The sequence below is a fragment of the Giraffa tippelskirchi genome, chromosome 7, assembly GCF_054371585.1.
Source record: "Giraffa tippelskirchi isolate mGirTip1 chromosome 7, T2T-mGirTip1v1.2.pri, whole genome shotgun sequence".
Classification (NCBI taxonomy): Eukaryota; Metazoa; Chordata; class Mammalia; order Artiodactyla; family Giraffidae; genus Giraffa; species Giraffa tippelskirchi.
This window is the reverse complement of record NC_137281.1, coordinates 42,940,221-42,962,649: the sequence shown is the minus strand read 5'-3', so window position 1 is coordinate 42,962,649 and position 22,429 is coordinate 42,940,221. Positions and strand designations below refer to the sequence as shown.

General features: G+C 51.3%; 1 protein-coding gene across 7 annotated transcripts in view; it reads right to left on the bottom strand.

Moving 5' to 3' along the window:
* Positions 1-22,429, bottom strand: part of ZNF423 (zinc finger protein 423) — a 469,528-nt gene that overhangs the window by 6,738 nt on the left and 440,361 nt on the right. For 2 of the 7 annotated variants that reach the window (XM_081517247.1, XM_081517246.1), the window contains exon 8: positions 5,749-5,884. The exons of the other annotated variants lie outside the window; for them this stretch is intronic. In XM_081517247.1, the coding sequence (XP_081373373.1) occupies positions 5,807-5,884 (78 nt within the window). In that variant the 3' untranslated portion in view covers positions 5,749-5,806. The remainder of the gene's footprint in view (positions 1-5,748; positions 5,885-22,429) is intronic. 7 annotated transcript variants of the gene reach the window in all.

The following is a 22,429-nucleotide window of genomic DNA, read 5'->3' as shown; positions in this document are numbered from 1 at the left end:
TTGGGAGGAGTTTAATGAGAAAGCTGGCCTCCCAGCTGCCCTTTTGAGGATTGCTTAGGTTAGGATTTGCGTTGGTGTGTGTGTGTGTGTGTGTCTGTGTGTGCGCACGTGTGTGTGGGCATGTGCTCACTTTCCAGGGAGATGGGACCACCCAGACAAAGGCTGATGGTGTGAAGGATCCTGACAACAATCACAGCTAACACTGATCTCGAACTCACTGTGTCATTCTTAACTCTTCATTTATAGTAACTCATGTAAGCCTCACGGCAACCCCGGGGACTAAGAACTCTCATTATCCCTATTTCACAGATGAGAAAACTGAGGCACAGCGTGGAGCTCCCACAGCTGGTAATGGCGGTACGGGGGCTGCCTCGTGCAGTCTGTATGCAGAGCCCACTCTTCAGCAGAGCCCTCGTCTGCCTGCGAAATGTGAAAAGTGCAGCATATGTTGGGGGAACAATGAATAATTCAGCTTGGCAGAAGCACAGGGCATGTGCCATGGAGACAAGCCTGGAAAGGAAGGCGGGGGCCTTATTGATGAGGTTCCTTGATGCCAGACGAGGCAGCTTGCCCTTAAATCTGGGCCATGGGGAGCCATCGAAGGTATTTGAGCTGTGGAGTTACACGGGACTCAAGGAACAGGGGGCTGCACACACCTCCAGCTGGAAGGGTCCTCCGGCAGGACCCCCGTGCTCTCATCTCCCTCAGCCCTTCCCGCACCAAACCCCCACCCCCCCGGTACCCGCACCACCGTATCTTTCCCTTTGGGGAGGGTTCGGGCGCAGGCAGCCCGCCTCCCTCTCCGCTGCGCATCACCTGGGCAGCCCCTCTCTGCTAGTGAGCACTTATTTTTAGAAGCGTTTGACAATCGTCCAAGGGTCTAAGACGAACAGATGGCCTGTCTTAAAGGCTCGTATGTTCGCTAGTTTGCACTTCTGACAAACGGTAAGCGCACTCGAGAGCGCGCCATAAACAGCGCTGAATGAATACTCAGAACACAATTTAGCTAATGCACGTCATGAAAATTAGGAGTGAGTGATGGCCGAGGTTCCCTCTAAATGCCTGCCCGGTGACGCAGTCGCTCTCCTGGGGGCCCCGGCTCTGACGTGTCTGCGCCCCATTTCCCCCCTCCCCAGCCCACCCAGCAGGCCGATGGCTGCCCGTCTGCATGGAGGGTGTGGAGAGGTGCGCCGGTGTGGAAGAGACACCATTCAACATCAGGAGGGGCCGGAGTGAAGCTGATGACCCATCAGTCTAAGACAAAGCCCTAGATGTCCTACGAGGCCCAGGTGGCCCCTCCACACTTGGGGACGCGTGTGGGGCTTCCCTGGCCCTGCCTCCCAGACAGCCAGACGGGCTGTCGTCTGCCGCTCCGCAACAGCGGGAAGTGAGTGTTGCACCCGCTTAGCTGGGGAAGTCTGTCTCGCGTGTGACTGCCTCAATTCATCCAGATCTCCTGGTGTGGAGGGAGATTCCAGCTTCCGGGGAACAGTGGGGTTAGCTTTGAGGCGGGGGGGATTGGTCTGCCACTTTCTGGCAGAACCCCAAATATGAGCAGTTTTGGGGACCTCAAGTCACCTGGGGGCATGTGAGGAAGAGCCCCTGACCTTTGCTGCTGCTCATGTCCCCAGAGGAGCTGACCGTCTACTTTCTTTCATCCTCTCCACTGCTCTAAGGACCTCAGGTGGGCAAGTGAGTACCCCCTCTAAACCTCTCTCTCCAGCACCCAGAACCCAAGAGCCCAAAGCAGGGAGCGTGACCAACAACCAGTCTTGTGAGCGGGAAAAATATCTTGCTTCGAGTGAAAATGTGGAGAGAAAATGTTGTGAAAAAGAAAAAAAAGAAAGCCCAATGAGCTCCCAAGGGGGCAGGTTCTATACAGCTGTGCTTTGGAAATAAAACCCACCAGAGAATAGATTATTAGGAGGGAACTGAAGCCTTCTATTAGGAACTCAGCCTGTAAACAGGCTCCCATTCAGAGTCACCCAACAAAACAAGGGAGCTAATAATACTTGCCCAGAGGGCCCGCAGGCTCCGGGGAGCTGCACTTCAGCATGCAAATGGGCCCAGCTGGTCTGTTTGTGGGCACAGAATCGCAGGCAAGCCACTCGACTTTACCAAGCAGCTGTGCAAGGGAAAATGAGGGTTTATGGCCATGTCACGGGCAGAGGAAGGTGAAATCTCTCCAGGGCTGCTTACCGATCCGCCTCTCCTCGGCGACAAGCCTGACCTCCCAAGTCCGGAGTTAACGTGGCCGCCACTCTTGCTGTTTCTCGAAAGGGAGGTGGGGTCCCTCGGGGTCTGGGTACCCAGCACACTCCAGGACTAAGGGCCGAGAATCGAGCGTTTCGGCCGTAACGTGCCAGGTGGCCACGATTTCCCTGCGTGTGGACTCGGGCCCCTCCCAGGTGGGGGCACTACGCTGGCCTGACACTGGTCACAGGGAAGTCCACTCTAAACACAGCCACGTGCCTGCTTGGAACGAGCTCCTGGAGTTCACCTCAAATACGAATGAGGCACGGCCCCCTGCTCCCAGAGTCTGAGTCAGGTCTCTGAAAGATAGGATTGCACCCCGCTGGAGCAGGGCAGGAATCAGGTCACACGGCCACCCGAGTGTGAGGAGAGACAAAGGCAGCAGTGCTGACACTCCGTTAAAAATGGCATGGGGGGATTTCCCTGGTGGTCCAGTGGTTAAGAGTCCGCCTTGCAGTGCAGGAGTCGAGGGTTCGATCTCTGGTGGGGAAAGTAAGATCCCACATGCCTTGGGGCAACTAAGCCCGCACCCTGCAACTACTGAGCACCAAAACTAGAGAGCCTGCCTGACACAACGAGGAGCTAATGCAGCCAAATAAAGAAAAGAAAATATTAAAAAAAAAAAAAAATGGTGTGTGAAGAGTGGGCTCCCAAGACCAAGAGAGGGAAGGGTCTCTCCTCCTCCCTGAGATGGTCAAAGAAGACCACACACCACACAGACACACACACACAGAACACCCTGTTAGTGGGCCCCAAACTCACAGTTAGATCTTCCCTGTAGCTGAGATGGTAAAGAATCTGCCTATAATGCAGGAGACTTGGGTTCGATCTCTGGGTCAGGAAGATCCTTTGGAGAAGGGAATGGCAATCCACTCCAGTATTCTTGCCTGGAGAATCCCATGGACAGAGGAGCCTGGCAGGCTACAGTTTGTGGGGTCGCAAAGAGTTGGACACTACTGAGCAACTAACACTGCTACTGCTAAACTCACAGTAAAGCTTAATAAACGGAAACACAGAGGCTGATGTTGGGGAGACACGGCTGTGTGGGCAGGGCTCCCCGACCATGTACAGCCACGACTGGACTGGATCGCGGCCTGCTGCTCAGGGCGCCGTCAGGTCCACCAGCAAGCTGGCCAGGTGCAAAGCAGTTAAGGCGCAGTGAGCACTGTGGCCTCCCAGGAAGCCAAGCCTCACAGGAAAGGGGCAGCCCTCGTGGGCTCCAGGCAATGGCGGCCCTGTGGGAATGCAGGCCCAGTGCAGCCAGCACGTCTGGTTCTGTAGGAAAAACTGAAAAATGGGAGATTTTTTAAAATGTATGTATATAAAACATCTCAATGTGTAAAGCATGATCAGCCAATGAAAACATGTCTGCAGGTCACATCTGGCCCTGGGGGCTGCCAGCTTGAGGCCGCTGGTATTCTGAGATGCCCTCAAGACACCTGAGGTGTCTCCCGGTACACTGAGTGGCTGATGCCCAGGGCAGTGGGGAGGGCAGGCAGTGCTCTTAGGTGGCACGTGGCCCATCATTAGGATGGAGGACAGAAGAGGAAGCTCTGCTGAGGCCAGCATGGTCCCCCAGGTCCTGGGTACCGCTGCCGCATGGGCAGTTTCCAGGGGCGCAGCCTGAAGGTTTCCAGGTGTGCCAGGTGGGAGCAAATCTGGGAAACCCGCCTTCCCTAGGGTCACATTTTGAAGTGCTAAAATGTCCATCTTTCCAGGCAGCCCCTCCCTCAAGCACTCTGAGAGAACAGCATGAGTTTGCCATAACCACCCATTCACGAGTCCTGAAGATAATCCCCCTTGTACCTCCCTTTCTTCTAAAGAACTTGAGAATCATCCCAGCCATCACCCACCATGCCTAAAGGGGGAGAAGGAGAGGGCTGGGCATCGTGGGGGGACTGCACTTGGGGGCACTTATGAACTCAGCATGGTATGATGGGGCTCCTCTGCCCACCCCCAAACACACACTCTCACGGACGCCCTGAAGTCACACATCCAGGGAGAAGGGAAGTGGGAGATCTCTGCAAGATCCCCCATTGGGTTCCAAACACACACAGGTACCCCCAAATGAAATGCACACAGATACACATGTGCGTGCATGCATGCTAAGTCGCTTTAGTCGTGTCCGACTCTTTGCAACCCTATGGACTATAGCCCGCCAGGCTCCTCTGTCCATGGTATTCTACAGGCAAGAATACCGGATTGGGTTGCCATGCCCTCTTCCAGGGGATCTTCCTGACCCAAGGATCAAGCCCACATCTCCTGCATCTCCTACACTGCAGGCATAGTCTTTACCTGAGTCTTTTCCCTGAGCCATCAGGGAAGCCCACAGATATACACACACTCATGGATAGCCCACATGCACACACATACAGTCTCACAGATACACCACAATCACAGACACATTCATGGACACCACCCAATCCCAGTGCACTGGCATGCACGTGCGTGCACACACACACACAAACACACACACGCACAGACATTATACTGACAACATGCTGAAAATGGTTCAGGGTCAGTTATTGTTATTTTGGCTTTTTGTCTCCTCACATAGGTGGCTCAGATGGTAAAGAATCTGCCTGCAATGCAGGAGACCCGGCTTCAGTCCCTGGGTTGGGAAGATCCCCTGCAGAAGGGAATGGCAACCCACTCCAGTATTCTTGCCTGGAGAATTCCATGGACAGAGGAGTCTGGCAGGCTACAGCCCATGGGGTCACAGAGTCGGACACGACCGAAGCGACTGACACATAGTACAGCTAACCTGCCCTGACTCACACCACTTCGGGGACACACCTGCCAGTTCCCACTTGTCAACGGCCCTGGTTCCCACTGTGGCTCCCACTTCACGGCAGTGGGATGCTGAGAGAATAAAGAGCCGGGAGAGGCATGTCCTGAATTCTCTCTTCCGGGGAGTAGGGAGGCAGGAGATCTCTGCTTAACCCCCAGTGGGTTCCAACCACACCCAAAAGTAATGCAGGCCCTGGACCCCAGGCCTGACAGTCCTACAAGGTCCGGTGTCTGCCAGCCCTGAAGCCTCAACTGCCTTCTCCCAGCTCCCCAAGCAGGCCAGGCTCTTTCTCTGCTCAGCCCTCCTGGCAGCCAGTCCACGGCCCCAAGGCTCCCTCCCATCTCCCTAGGCTCCTCTGCCTCTGATTTCTGTGCCCTGGGAAAGCCCTTCCTGCCCACGTGATGAGGGACCCCTGTTTTGGTTCAGCTCTGCACCTGCACAGGTATCCCTCTAGCACTTTCCTCAACCTGCCACGACCGGGCTGCTTCCCTGGCTCTCCCTAGGCTGTGGGCTACAGGCAGGGACCTTGTCTCTCCCTTCTCTGCTGGGCGGTGTCAGCTTCAAGCCTGTGTTTGTTAAAAATGCAGTAAGAACAGCCAGTGAGAGATGGTAGTGAAGCAAAGCCTCCACCGATGGGGTCAGGGAGAGGAGAAGAAACAGGGCTGCTCCTCTTCCCCGTGTCCCCAGCCCCGCCCAGGGCATACTTTTCCCTTAGAAGTCGGGGGATCCTTTGAAGACACTGCGCTTAGTGCAACGAGCTGGTCACAGAAGGACAAAGACGGTGTGATTCACTTCTATGAGGTTCCGAGAGACAGCAAGGAGGATGGTGGTTTCCAGGGGCTGTAGGAGGAGGGAGGGGAGTCACTCACTCACAGGGACATGGTTTCCGTTTGGGGAGATGGAAAAGATCTGTGGATGGTGGGGATAGTTCACAACCACGTGAAGGTACTTAGTGCCACTGAACTGTCTACTTAAAAATGGTTAAGGACTTTCCTTGTAGTCCAGTGGTAAAGAATCCGCCTGCCGAAGGAGGGGACACAGGTTCGAAACCTGGTCAGGGAAGATCCACATGCCATGGAGCCACTAAGCCCGTGCGCCAACTAGTGAAGCCTGTGTTTTAGAGCCCGTGCTCCAGAACAAGAGAAGCCCATGAACCACAACAAACAGCAGTCCCCGTTCACCCACAGCAATGAAGACCCAGCACATCTGAAAAAAAAAAGTGGTTAAAATGATAAATTTTATGTAAGTGTATTTTGAGTTGTGTGTTAATTGCTCAGTTGTGTCCAACTCTTTGCAACTCTATGGACTGTAGCCCGCCAGGTTCCTCTGTCCATGGGATTCTCCAGGCAAGAATACTGGAGTGGGTTGCTATTTCCTTCTCCAAGGGATCTTCCCAACCCAGGGATTGAACCCGTGTCCCCTGCACCAGCAGGCAGGTTCTTTACCACTAGCGCCACCTGGGAAGTCCCAAATGTATTTTAGCACAATCTTTTTAGAAAATGAGTGGGATCTTACTTTGTAAACAGGCAGATTGGGAGGGTGAGATTTTGCACTCTACAGCTAAGATGCCAGGGCCGATCCTGAGCCATAGCCATCACCTATTTGGTTCTAGGGTTGGAGGCTGGAATTTGCACGGACCGTAGCGGTGGGATGCAGCCTGTAGAGGCCTCAGCTGGACAGGTGGGAGCTGCAGCATCTATGGGACACGTCACTGGCCAGCACGGCTGCAAGACCAAGACCTTTTCCACCCCCATGGTGCACAGGGGCTCCTCTGCAGTGCCCGAGCCTATGGCTACCACCTGTGGCCTGGCTCCCAGGGCCAGATCACAGGACAGAGTACCTCATGAGACCTATAGACCTTTATGCCCTGAGCCACACTGCAGACAGGCTTCCCCTGAAGTCACCACCAAGTCCAAAGGACTGGGGCGCTGACAGTTTTCAAACTCTGCTGGATGGACATGTTCCTCTGCTCCTTCAGTGAGGGAGACAGGAAGCCGAGCATGAGGTACACCTATGGCATACTTTGCCATGTCGGGGGAAAAAGAATGGGAGAGAATTTTTCCTTGTAATTTTTTTCTGAAATCTTCCCAGACCTTTACAGCTTCAAAATTTGATGAGCAAACTCAGCTCCATAGATAGTCGTCATATTTCACAAGCCCAAAAACCAGGACAAATAGCCAACAGTTGGGACAAAATACTTGAAATCAGGACTGTTCTGGAAAATCTAGGTCACACGGTCACTAATTATACAGAACATATATGTTCAGGTCCCTTAACTAACCCAGTGTTTTCAGGTCTTATAAATGGTATTTTAAAACTTTGATCATATCCACTTCTTCTTTCTTCCAAATTTTGTCTAACAGGAAAACTTTCCTGCACCCTCAAAATTTCTAGGAGATTAACCCCTGCAGAGGGAGAGCTATCCTGGCAGATTATTCTGAGGATGGTCCTCCTCGGAAAGCATGGCTTATCATCCCCCGCAAATGGTTTCCAGAGCCACATGGCCCAGTCCCTCACCGACAGACCCCCAGGCTGCAGGGCCAGAAGTTCTGAAGATGGACCTAATTTGCTGTGATGAATTGTGTGCATGCACCAGTGATCAAAACTGCAGCTGAGACCGATTATATTTAATGATCTCGAAGGTTCTCATGAAAACACTTGGGGGTATATCCTTGTCCATTTGGAGAGGATGTCCAGCCTGGCACAAAGCAGAGGGCTAAGGGTGACCTTTACTGACATAGAAAGGCAGGGCTCCTTGGGATCTGGGCCTGCTGACGAGGTTGATGAACACTGTGACCCAGCTTGCAAGGCCTCATCTGCCCTTGTACACACTCAGCTTCCAACCGAACAGTGGGCATATCGTCACTGCCCACACACAAAATGGGTCTGCTCTTGATCTTGTAGGTCAGCCTTTTGCCTTCCCTTCCACCACCAGAACTTGCTGGTTTCCATGAGGCAAACCAGGACCATCTAGATCCCCGGACTGTCCTTTTCCTCTCAACTCATCAGAGGGGTGTGTGTGTGTATGTAGGAACATGTCCAGCTCGAGGATGAGAGGAGGGATGGAGAGAAGTTAAGCATGGAATTAAGAGCATACGAGAAAGGTGTCATGAAAGCTGTGTAATTCCTAGCACTTAGCACTCAGTACTGATGGCTGGCTGGCTGGATGTGTAGCCAGATGGAAGGAGAAATGGATGGTGCATGAGTGGATGAATCATAAATGAATGGATATATGGATGGATGAATGGATAGATGGACAAATGTGCAGATGAGTGGATGGGTGGCAGATGAGTGAATGGTAGGAGAAAGAGGAGTGCAGAAATAAATAAGCAGGAAGGATTGGTGGAAATACAGTGGGCTTTGGAGTTCAAACTCTGCTTTTGCCAGCTAATATATGGATGTGACCCAAAGCAAGTCACTTCACTTAAGTACCTATTTACTCAACTGAAAAATGGGACAAACAGCATCTACCTCATAGCCTTGTTATATGAGTTTCAAATTAGGTAATGTATATAAAAGTGTTTACAATATGTGAAATGGCACACAGATGCTTAATATTATCACAGTTACTACTAATCACAAGGCTTTGCCATCACTGTCAACATCGAAGCATGGATGAGCCCGGGTTTTTGAGGTGGCAGCTTCAGAAAGGATGGGGAGACTGAGACGAGCCGTAGGGGTACAGCTACTGACCTGTGTGTCCACATCCGGTTTTAGCAGGGGGCCGGTCACTGAGCTGCAAAGCAGGGAGCCCCACTTCCCTCCATGTTCAAACACCCAAATGCAGATGGGTGGGAGACATCCCCTCTCCCATCCCAGGCCCCACTTCTCCCAGCTTTATTGCCCTTTCCCAGCCTCAGTTTTCAGGTCTGCAAAATGGTGGGAGTAAAGAATGCTTCTAGTGGTTCCCAACTGTTGAGGCACCAATGAGATATTTGCAAACTGTGAAGTGCTGCACCAGGGCCCCAAACTCAGAGCCCAGGTGGGTAACAAACTGGGTGAGGCCAACCATGTTGGGGGCAGTATTGAACCACAGCTCACATTCCCGTGTCTAAAGAGGGCAGCTGATTGTTGCCATGCAGGACTGTGGTCCAGGGGCTGTCAGGTCTCATTTGTAGAAAAATCAAGAAATCTAGCCATTTAGTGTGGCGGTAAAGAGACAGAATTTGGGGCCGGTGGCCTCGGTCCAACACTGACGAGCTCTGTCGCCTCGGAGTTAGTTAACTTCTCGGTGCCTCAGCTCAGTTACCTTAATAATAGGGGCATTGTGAAGATTGAATGTCTCAATGTATAAAAGTGCTAAGAACACTGTCTGGCACATAATAAGGACTATATTAATGTTAGCCAGTATAATTATAGGAAATTTCAATTTTGAAACATAGGCAACCCTTTCAGTTCAGTTCAGTCACTCAGTCATATCCCCATGGACTCTTTCTGACCCCTTGGACTGCAGCACACCAGGCTTCCCTGTCCATCACCAGTTCCTGGAGTTTTCTCAAATCTATTGAGTCGGTGATGTCATCCAACCATCCCATCCTCTGTCGTCCCCTTCTCCTCCTCCCTTCAATCTTTCCCAGCATCAGGGTCTTTTCAAATGAGCCAGTTCTTCACATCAGGTGCCCAAAGGATTCGAGTTTCAGCTTCAGCATCAGTCCTTCCAATGAATATTCAGGACTGATCTCCTTTAGGATGGACTGGTTTGATCTCCTTGCAGTGTAAGGGACTCTCAAGAGTCTTCTCCAACACCACACTTCAAAAGCATCAATTCTTCAGTGCTCAGTTTTCTTTATAGTCCAACTCTCACATCCATACATGACTACTGGAAAAACCATAGCTTTGACTAGATGGACCTTTGTTGGCAAAATAATGTCTCTGCTTTTTAATATGCTGCCTAGGTTGGTTGGTTGGTCATAGCTTTTCTTCCAAAGAGCAAGTATCTTTTAATTTCATGGCTGCAGTCACCATCTGCAGTGATTTTGGAGCCCCCCAAAATAAAGTCTGTCACTGTTTCCTCATCTATTTGCCATAAAGTGATGGGACCGGATGCCATGATCTTAGTTTTCTGAATGTTGAGTTTTAAGCCAACTTTTTCACTCTCCTCTTTCACTTTCATCAAGAGGCTTTTTAGTTCCTCTTCGCTTTCTGCCATAAGGGTGGTGTCATCTGCACATCTGAGGTTATTGATATTTCTCCCGATAATCTTGATTCCAGCTTGTGCTTCTTTCAGCCCGGCATTTCATGTAATGCACTCTGCATATAGTCAGATAGACAGGGTAACAATATACAGCCTTGACATACTCTTTTCCCAATTTGGAACCAGTCTGTTGCTCCATGTCTAGTTCTGTTGCTTCTTGACCTGCATATAGATTTCTCAGGAGGCAGGTCAGGTGGTCTGGTATTCCCATCACTTTAAGAATTTTCCATAGTTTGTTGTGATCCACACAGTCAAAAGCTTTGGTGTAGACAATAAAGCAGAAGTAGATGTTTTTCTGGAACTCTCTCGCTTTTTCAGTGATCCAACAGATGTTGGCAATTTGATCTCTGGTTCCTCTGCCTTTTCTAAATCCAGTTTGCACATCTAGAAGTTCATGGTTCATGTACTGTTGAAGCCTGGCTTGGAGAATTTTGAGCATTACTTTACTAGCGTGTGAGATGAGTGCAACTGTGCAGTAGTTTGAGCATTCTTTGGCATTGCCTTTCTTTGGGATTGGAATGAAAACTGACCTTTTCCAGTCCTGTGGCCACTGCTGAGTTTTCCAAATTTGCTGGCATATTGAGTGCAGCACTTTCACAGCATCATCTTTTAGGATGTGAAATAGCTCAACTGGAATTCCATCACCTCCAGTAGCTTGGTTTGTGGTAATGCTTCCTAAGGTCCACTTGACTTCACATTCCAGGATGTCTGGCTCTAGGTGATTGATCACATCATAGTGGTTATCTGGGTCATGAAGATCTTTTTTGTATAGTTCTTCTGTGTATTCTTGCCACCTCTTCTTAATATCTTCTGCTTCTGTTAGGTCCATTCCAGTTCTGTCCTTTATTGTGCCCTTTAAAGTCTCCAAAATTTCCAGGGCCATGGGCTATGAGTTTTCACCCTCCACTCTGTAAAAATGTTCAACGTTACCATGATAATGACATTTCCTTCTATGTGAGGGGAGGCTGGATGGGACCCTTCTCCACCATTCTGATGAGAACGAAGGGGCTGGTATGCTCCCATTGGGAACCCCAGTCCCTCTCCCAGACAATTTCAGCATCTTGGTTCCTCCTCACCCTCTGCCATGCTTCCTACCAAAAGCATATTTTATCTATTCTAAAACCCCAAAGAGTATAAGATGCTCCCATATTTGATATATCACAACAAGCAAACAAACAAAAAAAGACCAATTACACTATAACACCCAAGTGAGGTATTTCAATGTAAGAGATGTTATAATGAGAAAAGCTGTGCATCTTAAAATATGTCAGTGGAATATGGTAACAATTACCATATATTGAGTGCCCGCTATATGCCAAAACTGGGCTGCCTGGTCTTCATACGTTATCTTCACATATCTCAATTGTCCCTATTTTTACCAGGGCTCAGAAAGCCAAAGTAGGGATTTCCCTGATGGTCCAGTGGTTAGAACTCCACACTTTCACTGCCAAGGGCCTAGGTTCAATCTCCGGTTGGGAAATTAAAATCCTTTAAGCCACGCATCATGACAAAAAACAAAACAAAAAATGAACAAAACCGAAAGGCAAAGCAGCTTGCTAAGTGGTGCAGCTGGCTGAGCCCAAATGGCTCGGTCCTAAGGCTGCCTCCTCCCAGCTCACCGTCCCCTGCCCACCCCACTCTGGCCCCTGATGCCGCTGAGAGGAAACATGGAACTGGACCTGCACCAGCTCCGGCCCGGACATATCACAGCACACAAGAGAATCCCCCTGCACCCCTGGACGAGCCCCAGTCGGTCCATGCTTGATTTTGCCTAAACTCCAGAAGCAGAGCTAGTGAGGCCACATTCATTATTGACACAGCAAAATTAATTTCTGCTGTCTCCTCCCTCTCCCCCCATGCCCGGCCCCCGCCCCTCGCCTCTCCTGTGAGCGCTGACGCGCGGCTGCTGACTGGCGCTCCTGAAATGCCAACTTGCATTTCTCATCATTAATTTCTTTCTAAATGTCATTAGTAATTGTTCCTGCTCGACCAAAGAGTGCAATCCAGGCTTCCGCCGAGAGCACCCAGTTCTCATCTTTCTGCTGGAGGGGGCCGAGCAACCCCCCCCACCGTCAGCCACCCAGACCCTGGCATCCTGGCAGGGTGCAGCCAGCCCACTCCCAACAGGTTGAGTGGACAAACCGAGGTATTGAGACAAAGCAGGCCTCATTTTTAACACGTGGTGGTGGGGCTTTGCTATGGCAGAGAGCCTACCCACAGTATCGGGGCAGCAGTTCAACACTCGAGCGCCACAGCCAGCCTGCCTGGGTTCAAATCCCACTAGTGCTGGCTGTGCCTCAGCCTTCCCCTCTGCAAAACGGGGGCAGCAGCACTGGCCCCAAAGGATCATCCTGAGGATAAAACAGGATGATCAATGCAAAGGGCTCCCCGCAGTGCCTAGGGTTGTTGCTGTTTCTATTTTTCTCCTCTCCTCCCCTCCCCTCGGGCTCTGCTCTGCCACCTACTAGTTCTGTGACACAGTATGAAGCCTCCCATCTGGGAAGCGGGGCAGTGACTTCACGGTCCAGGAAAGGCAGCATCGGCCCACTGTCCGGTGAGCGACGGTGAGTCTCAGAGGGGAAGTCATATGCCAAGGTCACAGGGACCTTGAAGAAGCAACTGAGGTTCACACCCTCTGGGCCCCAGGCCCTGTGTCTTAGAGGACCTTGAGCTGCCTCTGAGTCAATGAGGGGGCAGGGCTCTGTACGGTGCCAACGTCTGGGGGCCTTGGGCCAACACGGCACCCACTGTTCTTCGCATTATTTTTTCTAAGAAACTGAAGGCATTCGGTCCCGGCTGGGATAGCGCTGGCGAGGCGCTGGGCTTACAACACACACAATGGCCGCCGGCCTCAGCTCCTGGCAGCTCCCCCATGCCCATCTGTCGCCATGGCATGGTGCCCCTCTAAAGTTGGTTGGCCCCCCGCCCTAGGGCATGAATGACAGGCTCCGACAGGCAGACGGGCAGCCCGAGGCCGATTCCAAGTGCCATCTCTGCCCGGAGCCAGGCCTTCGGGGGCCCCCCCGCCCAGTCCCCACCTGGACCTCCACACACTCCATCGCTCAAGCAGACAGAGCCCCGGGGTCATGAGGGCATCTGAACACAGACAAGCCCCTGACTCCTCCAGGGCCTGCCGCTCCCTTGCTCCTCTCTGCAGTGACCACGGCAACCACAGCTCCCCCACCCCAACCCCGAGCAAGGCATCCACGGGCTCCAGTCACCTACTGGTGACCTCCGAGTCACCTTCTGGAACTCTGGTCCTCCTGGGAAGTGAGGCCTGCACCAGCTCCCAGGACCCAGAGGCCTGCACTGCCCCAACCTCAGGGCCCAGAACACAGACACTAGGGCCAGGCTGCCTGTGTTCACAGCCCTGCGTTCCAGCAGCTGTGTGACCCAGGGGAGCCTCGGTTTACCCCTTGGTGCCACAAAGGTCATAAGATGCCACACTCGGGGGGTCACTGTGAGGTCTCAAAAGACTGTACGTGTGAAGAGATGGAGTCAGGCCCCCCGCCAACACTCAGGATGGTGTGAGTGTTGGCCCCCCGCCAACACTGCCTCATTATGACTACGGTGGGGTGAGGGGCTCAGGCCTGTGTCCGGGCATCAGAAAGACAAGGATGAGTCACTGCCCACCCTCAGTCTTCTCCAGACGCAGATCCTAGACCTGCACACACAGCCCCTCAGGAGGCTCAGTCACCCCAAGTGGTGGCGGTGGTGATGATGATGTGCAGGCAAGGCCTTGCCCCACCCAAGAGTAAATAAACTAAGAGACACAGCCAGGCCTGCAGACACGGAGAGGAAGGGGCCATGCCCGGGCCTCCTGTGATGTCACGTGGGGCCCAGCTGTGGGTTCCGCCGGGCACCGCAGTCCTGCTGTGTGAGATTCACACACGGCATGACTGTTGTGACGCTGCGCTCTAGTGCGTATATTATACTAGATTCCCCCCCGAATGTGGAATCTGTACTCTGTCTGTCTGTCCTCATCAGTTCCCTATTTCTCTCTGGGCAGCACTTGAGAGATGTAGGCCTTTGTGTATCCCTAGAACCTGTACACACCTGGCACATAGTAGGTGCTCAGCACACCTCGTGGGCTGCACCGAACACATCCATGCATGATCCATGCATGAATGAGCCATGAAGGAGTGAACCGAAGCCTACAGGTCACAGCAGTGACAACAACAGTGGCTGATGCTCACCAAACCTGGGCTCTGACCAGACCTGGTGCTGAAGGTCTTTCGGGCACTGTCATTACCTGCCTCCTTCACTGAGGCCCAAGGAGGGTCAGTGACTTGCTTAGGGTCACAGGGCCAGTTGGTAGTGGGGCTGGGATTTGCAGCCAGGCTGTGTGGGCACCACCGCACCACGTCGCCAAGATGAATAGAAATCAGGCTGTGCTGGGCTCTGGTTTCCTGCCCTAGAGGGGAAGACAGGACACACAGGGATCATACCCTAAATGTCCTGTAATTACCGACAGGAAGTTTTATATTCTAAGTGCTCGGGAAGTGCTTTTCTGCAGGAGAACTGTCCATCCTCACAAAACCCGAGGCAGTAGGTCCCACCCCATTGTACACACAAGGCCATGGAAAACGCACTGTACAACTGAGGCCAGCAAGGGGCAAGCATCTGCAATAGGAAGCAACGGAGGAGGGGCAACCTGGGAAGGACTCCAATGCCTGCAACAGGTGCTCACTGCCTGGGACCATGGCTGCGTGTCACTGGAACCTCCCTCTCACTCCCCTGGCCAAGCCCAGCCAGGCCCTGTTCTCTGTATAGTGGTGGGTGGCACAGATGGGCCATCTTTTAAAACAGGAAGGAGGAAGATGCCGCTGCTCACGGAAAGCTTAGCCAAAGAGTCAAATGCTAACTATATGCCTAGAGCACTTTCAGTTTTTAATTATTATTAGTTATAATTATCTGGCTGGATCCGATAGCAGCAGCGCAAAGAGGCAAGGAAACGGGCTCCTTGGTTACCCATCTTATAAGGACCAGGAATTTTAAAAATGGGCTCCTAGAGTCTGCAGTTGCAGTTCTCCTTCTTCTACTCCTTTCCTTGTGTGTGTTCTCTTCCCTTTGTTTCCTACTTTCTGGGAGCTAAAAACAAATATGGTGAAACATATGGTGGCTGGATGGATGGATGGATGGATGGCAGGCAGAAAGAGGCTTCGCCCTCCCAAAACTCACATTAGAGTGGGAAGTCAGGTGTAGACATGGTTGTTGCAATCTGTATATGCAAAGGGATCAGGGAGTTAAATGCAGGGTTGGAGAAGTCCAAGGAGGGAGAACAGGGACGGTTTCTCAAAGGAGGGACCACTTGGGCTGGGGCCTGAAGATTGAGGAGAAGGGAAGGACGTTCAAGCAGCAGGCCTGGCAGGTGCACATGCATCACAGAAGCTGAGAAAAGCACGGCCAGAAGAGTGAAGCAAGAGGGTGCCTTACTCCCCTCCAGTCTGACTGCCCTTCTCTCTGTTCCTCGGACTCCCCAGCTCTGTCCATGCCTCTGAGCCTTTGCACTGGCTGTTCCCTTTCCCAGATACTCCTCCAGCTCTTCCCCCGCCCGGTTCCTTCTCAACCTCCAGGACTCAGTTGATATGCCAGCCTTCCTTGACCCCCTGATCTGATTTTTCAGCCCTGTTAGTCCCTCCTCCTTGTCCCAACACACACACACATACATTTCACTTTCTGTCCCAAAGCAGTGTTTGACTGTCTTCAAAATTCTGCAATTTGGAAAGACCTCGTTCACATATTTACTGACTTATCATTGGTATCTCTTGCAGAACGTCAGCTTCGTGAGCACAGGGACCTATGTACCCGTTCACAGACGCAGCCCAGGCCGCCATGATGATGACTGTAACTGGTACTCAGTAAATGTTTGTGAAATGGAATGAGGGAAGAGGTCAAAGTCAGTGTTCACAAGGAGGGGTCCCCCTGGGGCTCAGACCACACCCCTGGCTCGCAGACACCTCCCCCTGGCTGGGTACCAGGATTCCGCCTGACAGGGCCCAGCTGGCCCCATCGGAAGGGCTCCAGGTTGCTAGTTAGAATACCTAGCTCTGCTTTTAATCAATTGTAATCATTTAGCTGGAAGCGGCGTGATTAGGCACACACAAGCAAACAGCGTGAGCTAATCCTTTAAATGCGCCCGCTCAACGCCAGGCTGGCCGCTTTGCCGCTGTGGGCCAGCTTGGGACGTGTTTCCTGCGGCCCTAGGCTTTTGTCGGTGACGGAGTCTAGATTCCAGGGCATGGGGCAGGCCCGCCACTCCCCCGACCCAGCCCCATCGCTCCCCTAGCCCGGCCCCATCGCAGAGGTCTGGGATGCCAGACATCTCAGCATCAGAGAGACCTTTCTCCGGCTCAGCCTCCTGCGACAGCACCCAGCAAAGCTGCCGTGAGCACGAAGATGCATCGCCAGGAAGTGTGAGAGCTTGTAAGGTTCCTCTCCCCAAGCCTGGCCCCCAGTCTTTCTCTCTCCCTCAGCCTGGCCTGAGCTGACTGCTCATTGCGAGAAAATTTGCAGGCTCCTGGCCTCAAGCTGCAGCCTTGCAAACACGGCTGCACAGGCCTGGCTCCGCAGAACAGTCCCCAGGGTCCTTCCGCTGGGGCCCACCCACGAGAAGGTTCTTCTGCATCCCCTGTTACTGCTATTTGTGCTACCTGCTTGGCCCAACTACTAAAATAGTTTCTGGGTCCCCTGACGCAAGGCTTTTTATAGTTCAGCACCGCAGGCCTCATTTAAATCTATTAGCTCATATAAATGGCAATTCATTTAAACTTTGGAGGATTTCTGTTTGCCTTGGTGGCAAAGATGATTTGGCTTTGTCTGTGGCTCTGCCATGGGCGAGTGACCCTGGGCAAATAATTTACCCTCTCAGAGTCTCAGCTTCCACATCAGTCAATGGGAAGAAGGAGAGCCTACCTCACAGGACCGCGGTGAAGACAATCCATGCAAAATGCTTAGAAGAGGGCCTGGCCCACCCTAGGTGTCCAACCAGGGGGCGGCTATTACAACTACTTCCTAGCCAGTTCTGCGGGGAGCCTGCCCACCTGTCAGAGGCCTGCAGTGTATGGCTGGGAATCGGTGAACCCCTCTCACAGGCCCCCTTGGCAGTAGTGAAGACTGGGATGCAGTGAGGCTCTCAGGACAGAGAGGAGGAGGTGCTGTCTCTGCCAGCGTCGGTGAGCACAGAGGTGTCCGCGGAGATCAGAAACAGCTGGGCTGGGCTGGCGGAGTGCACCCCTCCCCTCAGGTCAGCTCACCCTTGGCAAAGGGCCCACACGGCCCCAGGCCTTCATCTGCTGAGGCCTGAGGCTGGAAAAGCAAGGCCAACAGCCTTGACATTTTTGGGGTGTGTGGTTTATAGGGTTGTCTCATTCAGTTCAGTTCAGCCGCTCAGTCGTGTCCGACTCTTTGCGACCCCATGAATCGCAGCACGCCAGGCCTCTCTGTCCATCACCAACTCCCGGAGTCTACCCAAACCCATGTCCATCGAGTCAGTGATGCCATCCAACCATCTCATCCTCTGTTGTCCCCTTCTCCTCCTGCCCCCAATCCTACCCAGCATTAGGGTCTTTTCCAATGAGTCAACTCTTCCCATGAGGTGGCCAAAGTATTGGCGTTGCAGCTTCAACATCAGTCCTTCCAATGAACACCCAGGATTGATCTCCTTTAGGATGGATTGATTGGATCTCCTTGCAGTCCAAGGGACTCTCAAGAGTCTTCTCCAACACCACACTTCAAAAGCATCAATTCTGTGGTGCTCAGCTTTCTTCACTGTCCAACTCTCACATCCATACATGACCACTGGAAAAACCATAGCCTTGACTAGACGGACTTTTGTTGGCAAAGTAATGTCTCTGCTTTTAAATATGCTATCTAGGTTGGCCATAGCCTTCCTTCCAAGGAGTAAGTGTCTTTTAATTTCATGGCTGCAATCACCATCAGCAGTGATTTTGGAGCCCAAAAAAATAAAGTCTGACACTGTTTCCACTGTTTCCCCATCTATTTCCCATGAAGTGATGGGACCAGATGCCATGATCTTAGTTTTCTGAACACTGAGCTTTAAGCCAACTTTTTCACTCTCCTCTTTCACTTTCATCAAGAGGCTCTTTAGTTCTTCTTCACTTTCTGCCATAAGGGTGGTGTCATCTGCATATCTGAGGTTATTGATATTTCTCCTGGCAATCTTGATTCCAGCTTGTGTTTCTTCCAGCCCAGCGTTTCTCATGATGTCTCATACCCCCAACCAAATCTGCATGCCTCCCTCCACTGAGCCCGGGCAGCACAGCTGAGGAAACAGCATCCAGAGAAAAGGCCTGGGCCAAAGGCACTCGGAAACATGGAGAAAGGGGGTGTGATGACCTGGCCTCAGGCCCCATTCTTTGCCCTTTTCCCCTCGCCTCCCTGCTCTGCACCCAGCAACTCCCACGCCCCAGTGCCCATGGCCTTGAGACTTGGCTGGGCACCACAAGAGGAAAGATTTAGTCTCACTTTATTCCACCTCAGGCCAGAAATCATGAAATCACAGCAAAGCCCAAACAGAGGGGACCCTACCAAGTCATCTGAACCTCAAATGGCCAATGCTAACTATACTACTACTACTACTAGTAAATGATAACAGTAACAGGTAGGTGTGCCAAGGGCTTTATAACACAACCATGAGTTAGTAAGAACTATTAATACCCACTTTACAGATAAAGAAACTGAGGCCCACAGCTGATAAATGATGTTCAGTTCAGTTCAGTCGCTCAGCTGTGTTCGACTCTTTGTGATCCCATGGATTGCAGCACTCCAGGTTTCCCTGTCCATCACCAACTCCTGGAGCTTGCTCAAACTTGTGTCCATGGAATCACTGATGCCATCCAATCATCTAATCCTCTGTCATCCCCTTCTCCTCCCTTCAATCTTTCTCAGCATCAGGGTCTTTTCCAATGAGTCAGTTCTTCACATCAGGTGCCCAAAGGATTGGAGTTTCAGCTTCAGCATCAGTCTTTCCAATGAATATTCAGGACTGAATATTTAGGATTGACTGGTTTGATCTCCTTGCTGTCCAAGGGACTCAAGAGTCTTCTCCAACACCACAATTCAAACGCATGAATTCTTTGGTGCTTAGTCTTCTTGATGGTTCAACTCTCACATCCATACATGACTACTGGAAAAACCATAGCTTTGACTAGACAGACCTTTGTCAGTAATGTCTCTGCTTTTTCATATGCTATCTAGGTTTGTCATAGCTTTTATTCCAAGGAGCAAGCATCTTTTAATTTCATGGCTACAGTCACCATCTTTAAGGCTTCAAATGCAGAGCCACTCTCACAAAGTCTGTGCTCCCTCCCCGCCCCCCTGCAGCATTTGAGACAAGTGCTCTGTTTGCACACCTCCTCTGACAGGCACCTCACCACTTTCCATTTATTCCATTTGTAGACAGTTTGCCCACATCATAGGCATCTGTGGTGTCTACCTGCCCATCTCCCCTTCCCCTGCTGGTGCTCATTATTGGCCCCACATGGGGCCACAGTTCACTGGAGCAGGACTGGACCGCATACCTGAGCAGAATCACCAGACTTCCACTCCAGGAATCTATAACTGTTGCCTGCAAACTGGCTGTTAGCTGCAGTCACCATTTCTGGCTTAGCTAGGTATTCCTTCTGGCTGCTTGTGTAACGAAATCCACACACTAAAGCCCCTCTGTTGAAATACCCAGGTGTGTCTGTCCCAGCAGAGAGGGCAGGAGGAAGTGCTGACCACCTTCCTCCATGTGTAAAGGAGCCTGGAGAGTCAGCAGTAGAGAGAGAACACGCTCCAAGCCAGAAAGATGCAGAGGCCAGTGTCACTGCCTTGATCAAGGGCAGTTGGTTGCTGGGAACAGGACCACTGAAAACTCAATGGCACTTCCTGCTCTTGGCATTCACAGTCACGCCCATGTCCCTACAATTTCATTCCCATCTTGATCGAGCTAACCCCAGAGAATGATGCCTGAATCATGATTGTCAGAGAAGAAAGTCTTTATCCAGAGTCTCCGCCCACTACCAGAAGTCTGGGGGCCACAGGAAGCATGCTGAGCACCCCTCATTCCGGCAGAGCTTAAAACACTTGAAAGCAACTGTCCCCACACTCCCTCAGCAGTACAGTCAAGCCTTCTCCTGGTGAATTACCCCTTGAAAGCTCCTTGAAGCCAGGCTGCATGCTCACAGCCTAGCACCCTGCCTGGCTGAGTGGGGCACGCATGCTTGTGTGTGGGTTTGTGTGCTTAGATGAATCTTGTTCAGGCTTTCTCATTTCTTGCCCCCAGCCCCAGCCCCTGGCCACTATTGGTCTGTTTTCTATTCCCATATTTTTGTCTTTTTCCACAGCATCATGTATACAGAATCACACAGTATGGAGCCTTTTGAGTCTGGCTTCTTTCACTTGCCATTTGCAGTTCACACATGTTGTTGTATGTAACAGCAGTTGCATTTTACTGCTAAGTAGTAGTCCAAGGTATGAACAGATACCTGTCTGCTCACTTACCAGGGAAGGGATCACTGGGGTGTTTCCAGTTTGGGGCCGTTATAAATAAAGTTTTACATCAGTCATGTAGAGTTTTCTAGATGGGTATGTTTTCAAGTTCTCTGGGATAAACACCCAGAAGTAGCATTGCTAGGTCATAGGTGAACTGTATGCTTAACTTTGTCAGAAACTTACAAACTATTTTGCCACATGGCTGTACCATTTTGCATTCCCCCAGCAATTTAGGAAAGTTCTGGCTGCTCCCCTATGCCCTGGCTGGAACTTGTCAGTTTTTTGGTTGTGTTTTAGTCATTCTACAGGCATATCATGGTATTAATGTCATGGTTTTCACTTGCTCATCCCTAATTACTAAGTGGGGCTTCCCAGGTGGCACAGAGATAAAGAATCCTGCTGCCAATGCAGGAGACACAAGAGACACTGGTTCATTCCCTGGATTGGGAAGATGCCCTTGAGTAGGAAATGGCAACCCACTCCAGTATTCTTGCCTGGAAAATTCCATGGACAGAGGAGCCTGGTGGGCTACAATCCACGGGGTCACAAAGAGTCAGACATGACTGAGCGACTGAGCACACACACAGTTATTAAATACTAACCATGTTGAACATCCATACATCTTCTTTGGTGAAGTGTTGAAATTTTTTGCTTTTTTTTGTTTTTGTTGTTGATTCTCCCCCTCATTATTGAGTTTTGCTGCTGCTGCTGCTGCTAAGTCGCTTCAGTCGTGTCCGACTCTGTGCGACCCCATAGACGGCAGCCCACCAGAGAGGTTTTTAAAAATATGTTCCAGATACAAGCATTTTATCATATATGTGATTTGCAAATATTTTCTCCCAGCTTGTGATTTTTCAGTCTCTTAATAGTCAGTGACTCTCAAAGGCTAAACTTCTTAAATTTGGGTTCAGGATATAAATCAGATAGTATCTCTTCCCTGCCTGGTTCCCCATCACAGTGGGGATCAAATTCAAATGCCTTTGCTGTCCTACAAACCTTGCTGAGACCTGGCCTCCACTCCCAGCCCCCTTCACCACCCCTCACCCCACTGAGATTCAGCTACACATCACCTTTTGTCATCCCAGCAACACACCCAGCTCACACTGGCCGCGGGGCCTTTCCACTCATGGCTGTCTTCCACATACCCTCTCTCCCTCTCATCTTCCAGGCCTCAGCTCAAATGCCACCTCCTCAGAGAGTTGCTCCTTCCTTACCACACTCACCAAGCTGTAACCAGTCTCATCCCCTATTATGCTCTAGCCAATACCTGACTTTATTTTCTCCATGTCACTGACCACTGTTGGAAAGTGTCTATCAGTTCCCTCCAGAATGGGGGCCTTATGGGTGTTTCTCTGTCTCACTCACCACTGTCCTGTTGGTTTCTAGATCTAGCGTCTGTACATAACAGACACTCCCCCTCTCCACCTGCATGCTCTGAACAAATAAAGAGCAACGTGAGTTCCCTCTCATGCACCTAATCAATGAATATGCCCTGGTTTGTCCAAAGCCCTTTAAATTGATCTCAGTCTTTGGGCAGAGCCAGGTGAACTCAGAATCAAATAGGACTTGCGCCTCCCTCTTTCTGGCAACTGTGCTCCTATTAATGCAACCCAACAGAACACTCCCTTTGGAGGCAGACATTTCATTCTGACACAGACCAAGCCTTCCAGAGCCCAAACCCACCTCTATTACTT